The 13,867-nt window shown below is 41.6% G+C and overlaps 1 protein-coding gene across 1 annotated transcript; it reads right to left on the reverse strand.

Annotated features, from left to right (window-relative positions):
* Positions 1-244: 244 nt before the first annotated feature.
* On the reverse strand, positions 245-4,379 carry SPINK7 (serine peptidase inhibitor Kazal type 7). The gene is made up of 4 exons (XM_006052681.3): positions 4,228-4,379; positions 2,837-2,862; positions 1,945-2,069; positions 245-496 (listed from the first exon to the last, which is right to left on the reverse strand). Exons 1-4 carry the CDS (start codon positions 4,346-4,348, stop codon positions 451-453), a joined length of 318 nt encoding a protein of 105 aa, XP_006052743.1. The 5' UTR covers positions 4,349-4,379; the 3' UTR covers positions 245-450.
* Between the last annotated feature and the right edge of the window lie 9,488 nt (positions 4,380-13,867).

Raw genomic sequence — 13,867 nt, forward strand, 5'->3', positions numbered from 1 at the left:
TGGGGAACCCCATGGGCAGAGAAGACTGGCGGGGTGTGTAGTCCATGGGGACACAAAGATTCGGACTTGACTCAGTGACTGAACAACCACAGTAGGCATTGCACATATTTTGCTCCTAATGTTCCATTTAAAGTAGGTTTTTATCTTTTGATCTATTGAAGTTACTAGGTAGATAGTAGTTCTGCAAAGTTTTTAATAAGCGTAATTATTTTGATGCTTAGAACTCAACAATGAGCTGTTACAATTTCGTTGTACTTTTTAGTTTATTTTGACATGTTTGTATTTGTCAGTGAGACAGAAGTCTGAAGGAGAGCACAACTTTCCCCACCCAACAAAGATGACTCTGGGTCTGTCTCTGCCCCCTCCCTACCAGTGCCCCCCTCCTGGAACCAGGAATGATGATGATGGCAATGACGATATCCTTGCTCTGTATCCACGTCTGTAGGGAAGTTAACATACTCCTTCATGAAGAAACTGAACTTTTCCATAACTCTTCCTATGGGAAGACACAATTAAGAGGATCATTAACACAGGAGGAAAATTTACGTTATATTAGAGCTGAAAGGAACTACAGAGATTACAGCCATAGCCTAATTTTACACATGAGGAAAATGAGTCCTTAAAAAGGAGTGTCCTTGCTACAGGCAGTTTCTGACAGAGCGAGTAGCAGAATGTCCCTAGTCCAGTGATATTTTCATCCCACCTGCTCCCTCTACTGATCCTAGAGCCCAGACTAATCACCCAGTGTCTTAAACCAGCAAAGAAGGAGGACCTCTGACAAGGGAAGCTGAGGTGGCCAGCCCCTCGGGCTTTCCTGGTCCGCAGGGCCCGTGGTGAGGCTGGGCCCTGCACTAGTGAGGGGAACGTCCACCACGCGTCCTCTTCAGTGTCCTTGGACGCAAGCTGTTTTCTAGGTTGAGAGCCCAGTGTCTGTGCACATTAGAGAATCTTCCCTTCTGTGAAATAAAAGCCCCTGAGTAGGAATCAATGCGTAGACATATCCTTCTGGGCTCAGGCCCTAATGTGATATTTTAACTTGTTAAGATAATCACAAAGATTAAAAAAAAAGAAAAAACAGAAAAACACAAGAGCTAAGTGGCCAAAACCCAGGGGTCTAAAAGAGAGTTAACAGTGAGCAAAGGGAACTGGTTGTTACCACTCCTGAGTTGCCTATTTTGCACGAAAGAAGTGTCTTCTGCCTGATTATATTGCCTTCCAAAACATTGAGTAAGCCAAACAAAATAGTTAAAGCATGTCCATGAGGATTCTAGCCCGAGTCCTGACAGCTTGGACTTTATTGTATTCCTTATTTCAGATTGAAGAAAAAAATCTTTGTGGTAGCCTTATCCTCCCTACTGCCTCAGGCTACGGATATTTACAGCCACCAGGAAATTGAGGAGGATAAAGACCTTCCTGTCACAGTTTATCTAAGAATCATCTATTGGCCATTAAGTCTCTTAGAAGTAGGATAAGAGGCTTCTATTCTACATGATAGGATAGTAGTTTTCAATTATTTTTTAGTGTGGGATTCAGAAACATTTCTTCCAATAAGAAATTATGTGGAACTCCACTACTTAAAAGAGTCCAAAGCTGGTTCGAATTGGAGACCTCCCCAAATGAACTCTGTAATTTCTTGGGTGACTCCTAACTTCCCTCTACAGAACCTCTGGGCTCTAGAGACAGTAATTTGAAGGCTTCTGATCTTGTTAGACTTTCAGTTGACAGATGGGAATTAAAGGCTCTGTCATGGAGGGACCAGTCCAAGCTGGCAGAGCAGGTGGCTCATCCTTAATCCGACTGTGAGGCAGCAAGTTTTCTCTGTCTCCCAGACGCTCTTGGTGGGTAAGTACAGTTTTTAGAGAGCTGAGCATTCTAGTGGAAAGAGGAGAAGATTGCAGTGAAGGACGATGCCCTAGCTTTTTTTCCTTCCCATGAGATACTCACAAATTCTCAATACACAAGTGGCATTCATTCCCATAGGTGATGTAGTCAGAACCACAAACAGGCAGGTATGTGATGGGGCAGGGGATGGCCACCACTGGGTACTTCTTGTAAATGCTGCAGTTCACCTGCAACATACGCAAGAGAATGTCCTGCTTTTCTCCTCGTCCTTAAGCTAGGCTACCCTGGCCTCTATCTGACAGGAAGCACAGTACCATCCGGAAGTTCCAGCTTCTATACTCTGAAACTGATGTGCTACTTCTATTGATAAAACTATGACCACACTGACAAAAGCTAGTACCACCAGTATCACTTCTATTACTACTAGTACACACAGTTAACAGCTCCTGCAGATTTCCTTGCCAGGCATTAAACTTAAATCTTACATGGATTTTTTTGTTTGTTTAATCTTCAGAAAACTGAAGTGGATAGGTTCTACTATTACCCCTATTTATAGATGAGAGAGATCTGGGCTTAAAAAAAGAGGGAATTTGTATAATATAAAAGCTAGCTAGTGGTAGGGCTGGGATTTGAATCCAGAATCTGTGCTGTTAACCAAGGTAACTGTCTTTTGCCTCTCACATGTTGCTCTTTCCATGGAGACATCACCAGCTTCTCAGCTAGAAGTACCCTCTCTCTTTTTTTAAATTCTGGAACATTTTCTTTACACTTAGATTATTTGCTTATATGTATATCACATTTCTACAGCTGCCTTCTGAAAAGTAGAGGCAACTTACCTACAGCTGCCTTGCCTTTCACCTGGCCACTCACCCCACCACAAGCATACTGAATTAACCTTTCATATGTATTTCTCAAGTGTTGAGTAAATACGGTAAATAGAAAATTAAACTAAGTAGGAAATTAAACAAATTAAATTGTGGTTCAGTATACTCACTGTTTTCAAAGGCAGGCTAGCAGCTTCTGAAAGAGAGATTCAGTTGGAAATATTAAAAATAAAGCAGAGTTGTGAGGTCTCATTAATTAATGTAAAGTCAGTCTGTCGAATAAGACTCTGTGGTTCCTCTGGTAATTAGTTTCAGCACCTACCCTGTCCCTTCACAAAACCCAACTGTATTCTGAAGAAGCCAGATGGCCACTGTGTTAGGTAATCCTTGGTTCAAGTAAGAGAATTATCCAAATTTCCTCCCTTTATATACCACGGGATGTTTTCTGGAGCTCATTGTGTCTCTGATCATGTTTTAAATCAGATAGCAATAAAAGTATTGCACTCACTATTTCTAAGAGCCTGAAGCACCATCTTCGATAGTCTCCCCCTCCTAATTGATATGAAGAAAAGTAGTAGAATATCTCTAAGATATTATAATTTTATTTAAGTAATTTTTCACTATGTTTAATTGTTGACTCCTGGGTTTTGGATAATTTTTTTTTCTATTTTCCTGGATTAATTTGGAGAGAGATTCAAGTTTTTCTGCATCTTTGTGATGAGGAGTAGTATCTCATAACACCAGCAGTTTCCAGGTCCTAATAAAATGGGCTTCCCCAGCGGCTCCCATGGTAAAGAATCTGCCTGCAATGCAGGAGACTCAGGTTCAATCCCTGGGTTGTGAAGATCCCCTGAAGAAGGGAATGGCAACCCACTCCAGTATTCTTGCCTGGAGAATTACATGGTCAGAGGAATGTGGTGGGATACAGTCCACAGGATCACAAAGAGTCAGATATGACTAAGCGACTAACACACACAATAAGATGGTAGACTTATGAAAAAAGTAGTGAGTGTGTGTTTTTGTGTGTTTTTGGTTTTGGTCCCATGAATGGAAATAAAAATCCTTGAGAGGTAATGTTCTAGGTTCAAACCCTTCAACTCCAAGTGGGACTTAAGATTCTCCCTTTCCAGGCCAGGGCTGTTTCTATTACAAACTGCTGCTGCTGCTGCTGCTAAGTCGCTTCAGTCGTGTCCGACTCTGTGCGACCCCATAGACGGCAGCCCACCAGGCTCTGCCATCCCTGGGATTCTCCAGGCAAGAACACTAGAGTGGGTTGCCATTGCCTTCTCCATTGTGTGAAAGTGAAAAGTGAAAGTGAAGTCACTCAGTCGTGTCTGACTCTTAGCGACCCCATGGACTGCAGCCCACCAGGCTCCTCCATCCATGGGATTTTCTAGGCAAGAGTACTGGAGTGGCTTGCCATTGCCTTCTCCGCTATTACAAACTAGTATCCTTTAAATCCACATGCCCAGACATTTCTCTGAGATGTTCATATCCTAGGAAGGGCTATGTCAGAGAACAAGTTTATGGCTATTAAGGGCACTATCTACCCTTAACTCACCTGAGCAGGAGCAGAGATGGGCCACTACACAGAGCAGAAGGAGACCCCCAGTGGTCTTCATGATGGAGACCGCTGTGATGCAGAGGTTACACAGGATGGTCACAACAACTGCATCAGCCATACTCTAGGAAAGGGTCATGTTTATAAGGCAATGTTTGATTTCTCCGCCTTTCCTGTGAGGTCATCCAAAGTCAGGGTTGGTTCTGAGAGGCTCTCAAAGCACAATGTCACACCCTGGGTGGTGTTACAGTCCTTGTCACTTAATTGCTACTTACTGTCTGATCAACAAATTGATTATTCAAGGTGAGAAGTATTTTTCTGCCTGCTCTAGGGGTGGGGAATGTTGTTCCTTTGAATTCTAAAATTCAGAGTAGAAGAGATTAAGTATAGGCTACTTGACACAGTTACAGAATAAATGAAAATATCAAACTTTCTGTATTTCACCAAAATAGAGACTATTACACTCAAATCAGTCAGATTACACTTTGTACTTGTGCTGTGTTGCTCAGTCATGTCCAACTCTGCAACCCCATGGGCTGTAGCATGCCAGGCTCCTCTGTCCATGGGGATTCACCAGGCAAGTATACTGGAGTGGGTTGCCATGCTCTTCTACAGGGGATCTTCCCAACCCAGGGATCAAACCCAGGTCTCCTGCATTGCAGGCGGAATCTTTACATTTGAGCCACCAAGAAAGCCCAAGAATACTGGAGTGGGTAGCCTGTCCCTTCTGCAGGGGATCTTCCTGACCTAGTAATCAACAGGTTACACTTAGGTTTATATTTTGGCTCCTGGGAAAATGTTGTTTTACTTTCGAGGCAAAAAGTCCATGAATCAAAGAAAAATAATAGTGAAAGGAATAGTGACCTTAGCCCTTTTGAGGCTTGGAGAAAGGCATTGACATTTTCTGACAGAATGTGGTCCAGTGGAGAAAGGAATGGCAAACTTCAGTATTCTTGCCTTGAGAACCCCATGAACAGTATGAAAAGGCAAAATGATAGGATACTGAAAGAGGAACTCCCCAGGTCAGTAGGTGCCCAGTATGCTACTGGAGATCACTGGAGAAATAACTCCAGAAAGAATGAAGGTATGGAGCCAAAGCAAAAACAATACCCAGCTGTGGATGTGACTGCTGATAGAAGCAAGGTCTGATGCTGTAAAGAGCAGTATTGCATAGGAACCTGGAATGTCAGGTCCATGAATGAAGGCAAATTGGAAGTGGTCAAACAGGAGATGGCAAGAGTGAATGTCGACATTCTAGGAATCAGCGAACTCAAATGGACTGGAATGGGTGAAATTAACTCAAATGACCATTATATCTACTACTGTGGACAGGAATCCCTCAGAAGAAATGGAGTAGCCATCATAGTCAACAAAAGAGTCTGTAATGCAGTACTTGGATGCAATCTCAAAAACAACAGAATGATCTCTGTTCGTTTCCAAGGCAAACCAATCAATATCACAGTAATCCAAGTCTATGCCCCAACCAGTAACGCTGAAGAAGCTGAAGTTGAACGGTTCTTTGAAGACCTACAAGATCTTTTAGAACTAACACCCAAAAAAGATGTCCTTTTCATTATAGGGGACTGGAATGCAAAAGTAGGAAGTCAAGAAACACCTGGAGTAACAGGCAAATTTGGCCTTGGAATATGAAATGAAGCAGGGCAAAGACTAATAGAGTTTTGCCAAGAGATTGCACTGGTCATAGCAAACACCCTCTTCCAACAACACAAGAGAAGACTCTACACATGGACATCACCAGATGGTCAACACTGAAATCAGATTGATTATATTCTTTGCAGCCAAAGATGGAGAAGCTCTATACAGTCAACAAAAACAAGACCAGGAGCTGACTGTGGCTCAGATCATGAATTCCTTATTGCCAAATTCAGACTGAAATTGAAAAAGTAGGGAAAACCACTAGACCATTCAGGTATGACCTAAATCAAATCCCTTATGATTATACAGTGGAAGTGAGAAATAGATTTAAGGGCCTAGATCTGATAGATAGAGTGCCTGATGACTATGGACTGAGGTTCGTGACATTACAGGAGACAGGGATCAAGACCATCCCCATGGAAAAGAAATGCAAAAAAGCAAAATGGCTGTCTGGGGAGGCCTTACAAATAGCTGTGAAAAGAAGAGAAGTGAAAAGCAAAGGAGAAAAAGAAAGATATAAGCATCTGAATGCAGAGTTCCAAAGAATAGCAAGAAGAGATAAGAAAGCCTTCCTCAGTGATCAATGCAAAGAAATAGAGGAAAACAACAGAATGGGAAAGACAAGAGATCTCTTCAAGAAGATTAGAGATACCAAGGGAACATTTCATGCAAAGATGGGCTCAATAAAGGACAGAAATGGTATGGACCTAAGAGAAGCAGAAGATATTAAGAAGAGATGGCAAGAATACACAGAAGAACTGTACAAAAATCTTAATGACCAAGATAATCACGATGGTGTGATCACTGACCTAGAGCCAGACATCCTGGAATGTGAAGTCAAGTGGGCCTTAGAAAGCATCACTATGAACAAAGCTAGTGGAGGTGATGGAATTCCAGTTGAGCTATTTCAAATCCTGAAAGATAATGCTGTGAAAGTACTGCACTCAACATGCCAGCAAATTTGGAAAACTCAGCAGTGACCACAGGACTGGAAAAGATCAGTTTTCATTCCAATCCCAAAGAAAGGCAATGCCAAAGAATGCTCAAACTACTGCACAATTGCACTCATCTCACACGCTAGTAAAGTAATGCTCAAAATTCTCCAAGCCAGGCTTCAGCAATATGTGAACTGTGAACTTCCTGATGTTCAAGCTGGTTTTAGAAAAGGCAGAGGAACCAGAGATCAAATTGCCAACATCCACTGGATCATGGAAAAAGCAAGAGAGTTCCAGAAAAGCATCTATTTCTGCTTTATTGACTATGCCAAAGCCTTTGACTGTGTGGATCACAATAAACTGTGGAAAATTCTGAAAGAGATGGGAATGCCAGACCACCTGACCTGCCTCTTGAGAAATTTGTATGCAGGTCAGGAAGCAACAGTTAGAACTGGACATGGAATAACAGACTTGTTCCAAATAGGAAAAGGAGTATGTCAAGGCTGTATATTGTCACCCTGCATATTTAACTTCTATGCAGAGTACATCATGAGAAACGCTGGACTGGAAGAAGCACAAGCTGGAATCAAGATTGCTGGGAGAAATATCAATACCCTCAGATATGCAGATGACACCACCCTTATTGCAGAAAGTGAAGAGGAACTAAAAAGCCTCATGATGAAAGTGAAAGTGGAGAGTGAAAAAGTTGGCTTATAGCTCAACATTCAGATAACTAAGATCATGGCATCCAGTCCCATCACTTCATGGGAAATAGAAGGGGAAACAGTGGAAACAGTTTCAGACTTTATTTTTCTGGGCTCCAAAATCACTGCAGATGGTGACTGCAGCCATGAAATTAAAAGAAGCTTACTCCTTGGAAGGAAAGTTATGACCAACCTAGACAGCATATTCAAAAGCAGAGACATTACTTTGCCAACAAAGGTCTGTCTAGTCAAGGCTATGGTTTTTCCTGTGGTCATGTATGGATGTGAGAGTTGGACTGTAAAGAAGGCTGAGCACGGAAGAATTGATGCTTTTGAACTGTGGTGTTGGAGAAGACTCTTGAGAGTCTCTTGGACTGTAAGGAGTTCCAACCAGTCCATTCTGAAGATCAGCCCTGGGATTTCTTTGGAAGGAATGATGCTAAAGCTGAAACTCCAGTACTTTGGCCATCTCATGCGAAGAGTTGACTCATTGGAAGAGACTCTGATGCTGGGAGGGATTGGGGGCAGGAGGAGAAGGGACGACAGAGGATGAGATGGCTGTATGGCATCACTGACTCATTGGACGTGAGTGAGTGAACTCCGGGAGTTGGTGATGGACAGGGAGGCCTGATGTGCTGAGATTCATGGGGTCTCGAAGAGTCGGACACGACTGAGCGATTGAACTGACTGACTGACTGAACATACAACCCCAAGATTTCTGTGACTTAAAGCAATACATGTTTATTTTTATTCATACATACAAGCTATACATGTATGGTGGTCAGCTGATGGTGTGCCATTGCTTCAGTGGGTTCTAGGTAGACAGGATAGTCACCATTTGGAATGTTGTTAACAGTCAAGGTGAAGTGAAGTAAAGATGTATTCCTAAGGATTTCCATTTACAGCAATTGAATATTCCAGCTCAGAATTGGGACCTATGTCACTTTGCCTCACCATCATTGACCCTTGTGCAACCATAGGCCTGGCGTGCTGCGATTCATGGGGTCACAAATAGTCGGACACGACTGAGTGACTGATCTGATCTGAACCATAGAGATTATGGAATACAGTGTTACCTTGTCTCTTGAAAACCAGAATGGGGAGAACTAGAAATAATTGGCAAATGATGCAGAGCACCCCCCTCCCCGAGCATTAGTTTCATGTCATGTCAAGTGGGACATGTTACTAGCCCCAGTAGAGTTCACATAATTGAAGTCTTTTACATGAAAGTCTATTCTAAAGTGCAGTGCATGTAATTGTTGCTATGAGTCTTATTATTATTGACAGGCCAAGAGTATCTGCTAGGGTTGCTGACATTAGATTGTAAACTGTATTGTCCAAGTACAATTGTCCAAATGGCCATTGTTTTCATCTTTTGGGCCTGGGGACATAGGTATGAAAACCTGGGGGAAGGCGGTAGACTGTTCCACCAGTGCTTTGCTTTCAGGTTTATTGTAGTCCATTCCAAAGCATAGCACTTACAAAAGATAATAATAAATGACATTGCATGCCTCTCCAAATATTGACTCATATTTGTTTGGGAAGCCATATAATCTTAGTTAAGAATATGTGCTTTGGGACTTCCCTGGTGGTCTAGTGGCTAAGGCTCCATACTCCCATTACATGGGACACAGGTTTGATCCCTGGTCAAGGGACTAAGATCCCACATACTGCACAGTGCAGCCTAAAAAAAAAATTTTTTTTAAATTTTAAAACAGAACATATGCAGTGAGTCCCATGGATCTTTTGTTTCTAATAAATATTGGTTGTGTGACTTTGAGTGAGTAGATTAAGTTCTGGATATTTAGTTTCCTCATCTGTAACATAGAAACAATATTTACCTCAGAGTGGTTTTGAGTGTGAAATGCAATTATACACATATATATATGCATACATATAGTCTATATATATACATGTAAAATCTCTGGTGTATGTCTGTGTGTATGTGTCAGATATCAGTATCATAATTAGAGCTTGATATATAGTAACTAATTATAGGGAATGTGATATTAATCACAACTCATTGAGGGAGGAATTTTTATAACCCTAATTTTATCAGTGAGTAAGTTGAGGCTCAGAGGATTTAAGTGATCTTCCCAAGATTATAATACCAATTAATGTAGGAAACCATTGAGTTTAGTCATGGAAAAAATGAATACTAAGAAAAAGCCATTATATTTCAAGAAAGTGTTTTGTTGCAGTTTAAAATGCAATGTTAGCTAAAAGGATTGGGAATGGAATCAAAGACTGATTAGGGTGAAGTAGAAAGATAGGGTTATTTTTTTAGATGTTTGATGGTCAAGGGAGGAGAATGGAAGAAGCGAAGGCAGCAAGGTCTCAGATGGACTAAGCATGTTTTAAAGTCAAAGGGAAGACGAAGAAATTTAAGATTACCTGATGGAAAGGGGCTAATTAAAGGAGTCTAGAAAAATAAGAAATAAGACTAAGAGCACAGGTGTAACACCATTCCCTGTGACAGGAAGGCAGAGAAAAGCAGATGAGTGTATAGACAGATGTTGTGAAAAGAGAGAAAGAAAGATGAAGGGGAACCTATTGTAAGCTTGACTCTGACTGTTATGTTCTGGGATTGCCTTTTGCAGTGGAAGAATCAAGTTTGTCTGAAAGCTGGAGTAGAATGAAGAAGGCTTGGCATAGAAATTGATGGGAGCAAGTCAGAGAATCAACAAAGGATATAAAATTGGTGGCCACTAGACAAAATTAGTACTGTTTTTTAGCAGACCCAGTCAGTACCATGCTTAATATTTCTCCCAAAATATGACACTGAATCACTGGGAAAAAATGATGTTATGGATAGGGAGTGTGTACATCAGAGACTTGAGGGTGGCCATAAAGACTATAGTAGATTTGCAAGGGAGTCAACTGTTTCACAAGGTATTGATGAACTATGCAAGGTATGAGCAGTGTAGGTTTAGAGGTCAAGGTTCAGGCAAAGTTTGCACTCAGTAGGTGTGGCGAATAGAAACAATTGTTTATGGAAGCTGTAGCTGATAAGCAAAGTGTCCTATTTAATTGCTCAGGGCTGGGGCTGAGATAATGACCTTCAAGCCGTGTACAAAGATAAAGTAGATGAAGATCGGATGGAGGTAAATGTCTGTAGATTCAAAAAGGTCAGGAAAAAGTAAGTTCAGGGGATCAGTGTAGGGTTGCTTTGACTTTTGGTAACTGTATACATGGAGAAGAAAATTTCAAGCTGCACAGTGAGCCACAGATTATGGAGACTTCTTTGGGGGTGAAAGATGAAGGCTCTGAAGATTAAAAAAAAAAAAAGCAGTCAGTGCATTTTAGGCTGAAGGCAGTTTGCTTATTCATCCCCATAGTCCTGGGAGGAGTGGAAACTTGAAGTCTCATGGAGGATCATAATGCCCATCCTTCCATTCTAGGGAAGGCAGGATAGAATTAGTGAAGAAAAATATAAAAATGAAATGTGAGAAAAGATTGAGTACGAGGATTCCTTCCCTAGTGGATTTTAGATGTCATAGGGAGGGGAAAGGCAACCTATTAGTAATTTAGAGAAGGGTGAGGGGATTAAATTGGAACTGGGCCTGAGTGAAGAGTTCCTGGGACAGTTGTTGCTGTCACTAGGTCGTCTGACTCTTCGTGACTTATGCAGTATAGTGTGCCAGGCTCCTAGTCCTCCACTATCTCCTCGAGTTTGTTCAGGTTCATGTCAACTGAATCGCTGATGCTATCTAACCATCTCATCCTCTGTCTCCTCCTCCTTCTTTTGCCTTCAGTCTTTCCCAGCATCAGGGGCTTTTCCAATGAGTTGGCTCTTCGGATCACATGGCCAAAGTACTGGAGCTTCAGCTTCAGCATCAGTTCTTCCAATACATATTCAGGGTTGATTTCCTTTAGAATTGACTAGTTTGATCTCCTTGTAGTCCAAGGGACTCTCAAGAGTCTTCTCCAACACCACAGTTCAAAAACACTCAGCCTTTCTAATGGTCCAACTCTCACATCCGTACATGACTACTGGAAAAACCATAGCTTTGACTATATAGACCTTTGTCAGCACAATGATGTCTCAGCTTTTGAATATGCTGTCTAGGTTTGTCATAGCTTTTTTTCCAAGGAGCAAGCATCTCTTAATTTAATGGCTGCAGTCACTGTCTGCAGTGATTTTGGAGCCCAAGAAAACAAAATCTGTCTCTGTTTCCAGTTTTTCCCCATCTATTTGCCATGAAGAGATGGGACTGGATGTCATGGTCTTAGTTTTTTGAGTGTTGAGTTTTAAGCCAGCTTTTTCACTCTCCTCTTTCATCCTCATCAAGAGGTTCTTTGGTTCCTCTTTACTTTCTGCCATTAGCATGGTGTTATCTGCATATCTGAGGTTGTTGATTTTTCTCCTGACAATCTTGATTCCAGCTTGTGATTCATATAGCCTGGCATTTTGCATGATGTACTCTGCCTAGAAGTTAATGAGCAGGGTGACAATATACAGCCTTGATGTACTCCTTTCCCAATTTTGAACCAGTCATTTGTTCCATGTCTGATTCTAACTGTTGCATCTTATCCTGCATACAGGTTTCTCAGGCAACAGGTAAGCTGGTCTGGTACTCCCATCTCTTTAAGAATTTTCCATAGTTTGCTGTGATCCAGTCAAAGGCTTTAACATAGTTAATGAAGCAGAAGTAGAATTTTTTATGGAATTCCTTTGCTTTTACTATGATCCAAGGGATGTTAGTAATTTGATCTCTTGTTCCTCTGCCTTTTCGAAATCCAGCTTGTACATTTGGAAGTTTTCGGTTCATGTACTGTTGAAGCCTAGCTTGAAGGATTTGGAGGATAACCTTACTAGCATGTGAAATGAGTACAATTGCATGGTAGTTTGAACATTCTTTGGCATTGACTTTCTTTGGGATTGGAATGAAAACTGAACTTTTCCAGTCCTGTGGCCACTGCTGAGTTTTCCAAATTTGCTGGCATGTTGAGTGCAGCATTTTAATAGCATCATCTTTAAGGATTTGAAACAGCTCAGCTGAAATTCCATCACCTCCACTAGCTTTGTCTGTAGTAGTAATGCTTATTAAGGCCTACTTGACATCCGACTCCAGGATGTATAGCTCTAGGTGAGTGATCACACCATCATGGTTATCTGGGTCATTAAGACCTCTTGTATAGTTCTTTTGTGTATTTTTTTTTTTCCCCACCTCTTCTTAATCTCTTTTACTTCTGTTAGGTCCTTGCCATTTCTGTTTTTTTTTTTTTTTTTCCATGCCCATCCTTTCATGAACTGTTCCCTTGGTATCTCTAATTTTCTTGAAGAGATTTCTAGTCTTTCCCATTCTGTTGTTTTCCTCTACTTCTTTGCATTGTTTGTTTAAGAAGGTCTTCTTACCTCTTCTTGCTATTCACAGAAATTCTGCATTCAGTTGGGTATATGTTTCCCTTTCTCCCTTGCCATTTACTTTTCTTCTTTCCTCAGCTATTTGTAAAGCCTCCTCAGACAACCATTTTGCCTTCTTGAATTTCTCTTTCTTTGGGATGGTTTTGTTCAGTTAGCTGGAGGGAAAGGGAAGCCAGTATCTCAGCTGGGCGTAATTAGGTGTGGAAGATTGGCTGTAGGAAGGGAACCTTAAAATAAGAAAATCCATCAAACACTAAGCACTTACTTGTGCTGGAACTGTGCTATACCTTCTGTGTGCTTGAAATAGTTTAAGACCATCTCATGAGATGGGTGTTGCTATTCGCCCTGTTACTTAGCTGAGGCAACAGGGACTTAGAGAAGTGAGTTTATGGTTAAGGTTAAGAGTCCATGTTTTTAATCACTGGTATATTGCCTTTAAATCTAAGAGGTAGCCTTGAAGACATATTGGAAATTGGAGTAATAGGAGTAAAACTGGCCAAATCAGACTAGTCAGGAGGGATAGCTGATGTCCCAAGTGAGCAGGCAGAGGGGGCTGAGCACCAGGTCATCGTGCATGGCATTTTCATGTGTGAGGATCATCTGGAAAGGAAGAGGATTCCAGTGGGAGAGGGGATGATTGAGAAACAGGGGACAAAGCCTCCTTCTGTGTCCCCCACCTTTATCTGTCTAAGATGCAATGCTGTGACAGTCCTTTCACCATTTGGTACTTTCTGCTTCTGCCACAACTAGAGAGATTAGACTGGTGCTTCAAGTTTTCAGGTTAAAACCCCTCCAAGGAACCCTAATGTGTTCAAGTGATAAATAAGGCTGCGGATTGGGGGTGGCTGGGAAGAAGTCAGAAGTCTACTACTTGATTCTGTTTTTCTCTCCTAATTACTTCACCAGCTCACCCTCAACGCCCAGTGCCTTTCTTACTGGCATCTGTCACTGTCAAGGCCTTCTTGTAGAGTTTGCAA

The sequence above is a fragment of the Bubalus bubalis genome, chromosome 9 (genome assembly GCF_019923935.1).
Source record: "Bubalus bubalis isolate 160015118507 breed Murrah chromosome 9, NDDB_SH_1, whole genome shotgun sequence".
NCBI classification, from domain to species: domain Eukaryota; kingdom Metazoa; phylum Chordata; class Mammalia; order Artiodactyla; family Bovidae; genus Bubalus; species Bubalus bubalis.

What these genes read in the sequence shown, in the direction of transcription:
- SPINK7 (XM_006052681.3), bottom strand. Translation starts at nt 4,348, where the DNA reads ATGGCTGATGCAGTTGTTGTGACCATCCTGTGTAACCTCTGCATCACA. An exon ending in CCATCTCTGCTCCTGCTCAG is followed by an intron (nt 2,863 to 4,227) that starts GTGAGTTAAGGG and finishes TCTCTCTTTCAG; the next exon opens with AAGCTGCTAGCCTGCCTTTG. An exon ending in CACTTGTGTATTGAGAATTT is followed by an intron (nt 497 to 1,944) that starts GTGAGTATCTCA and finishes GTCTTCCCATAG; the next exon opens with GAAGAGTTATGGAAAAGTTC.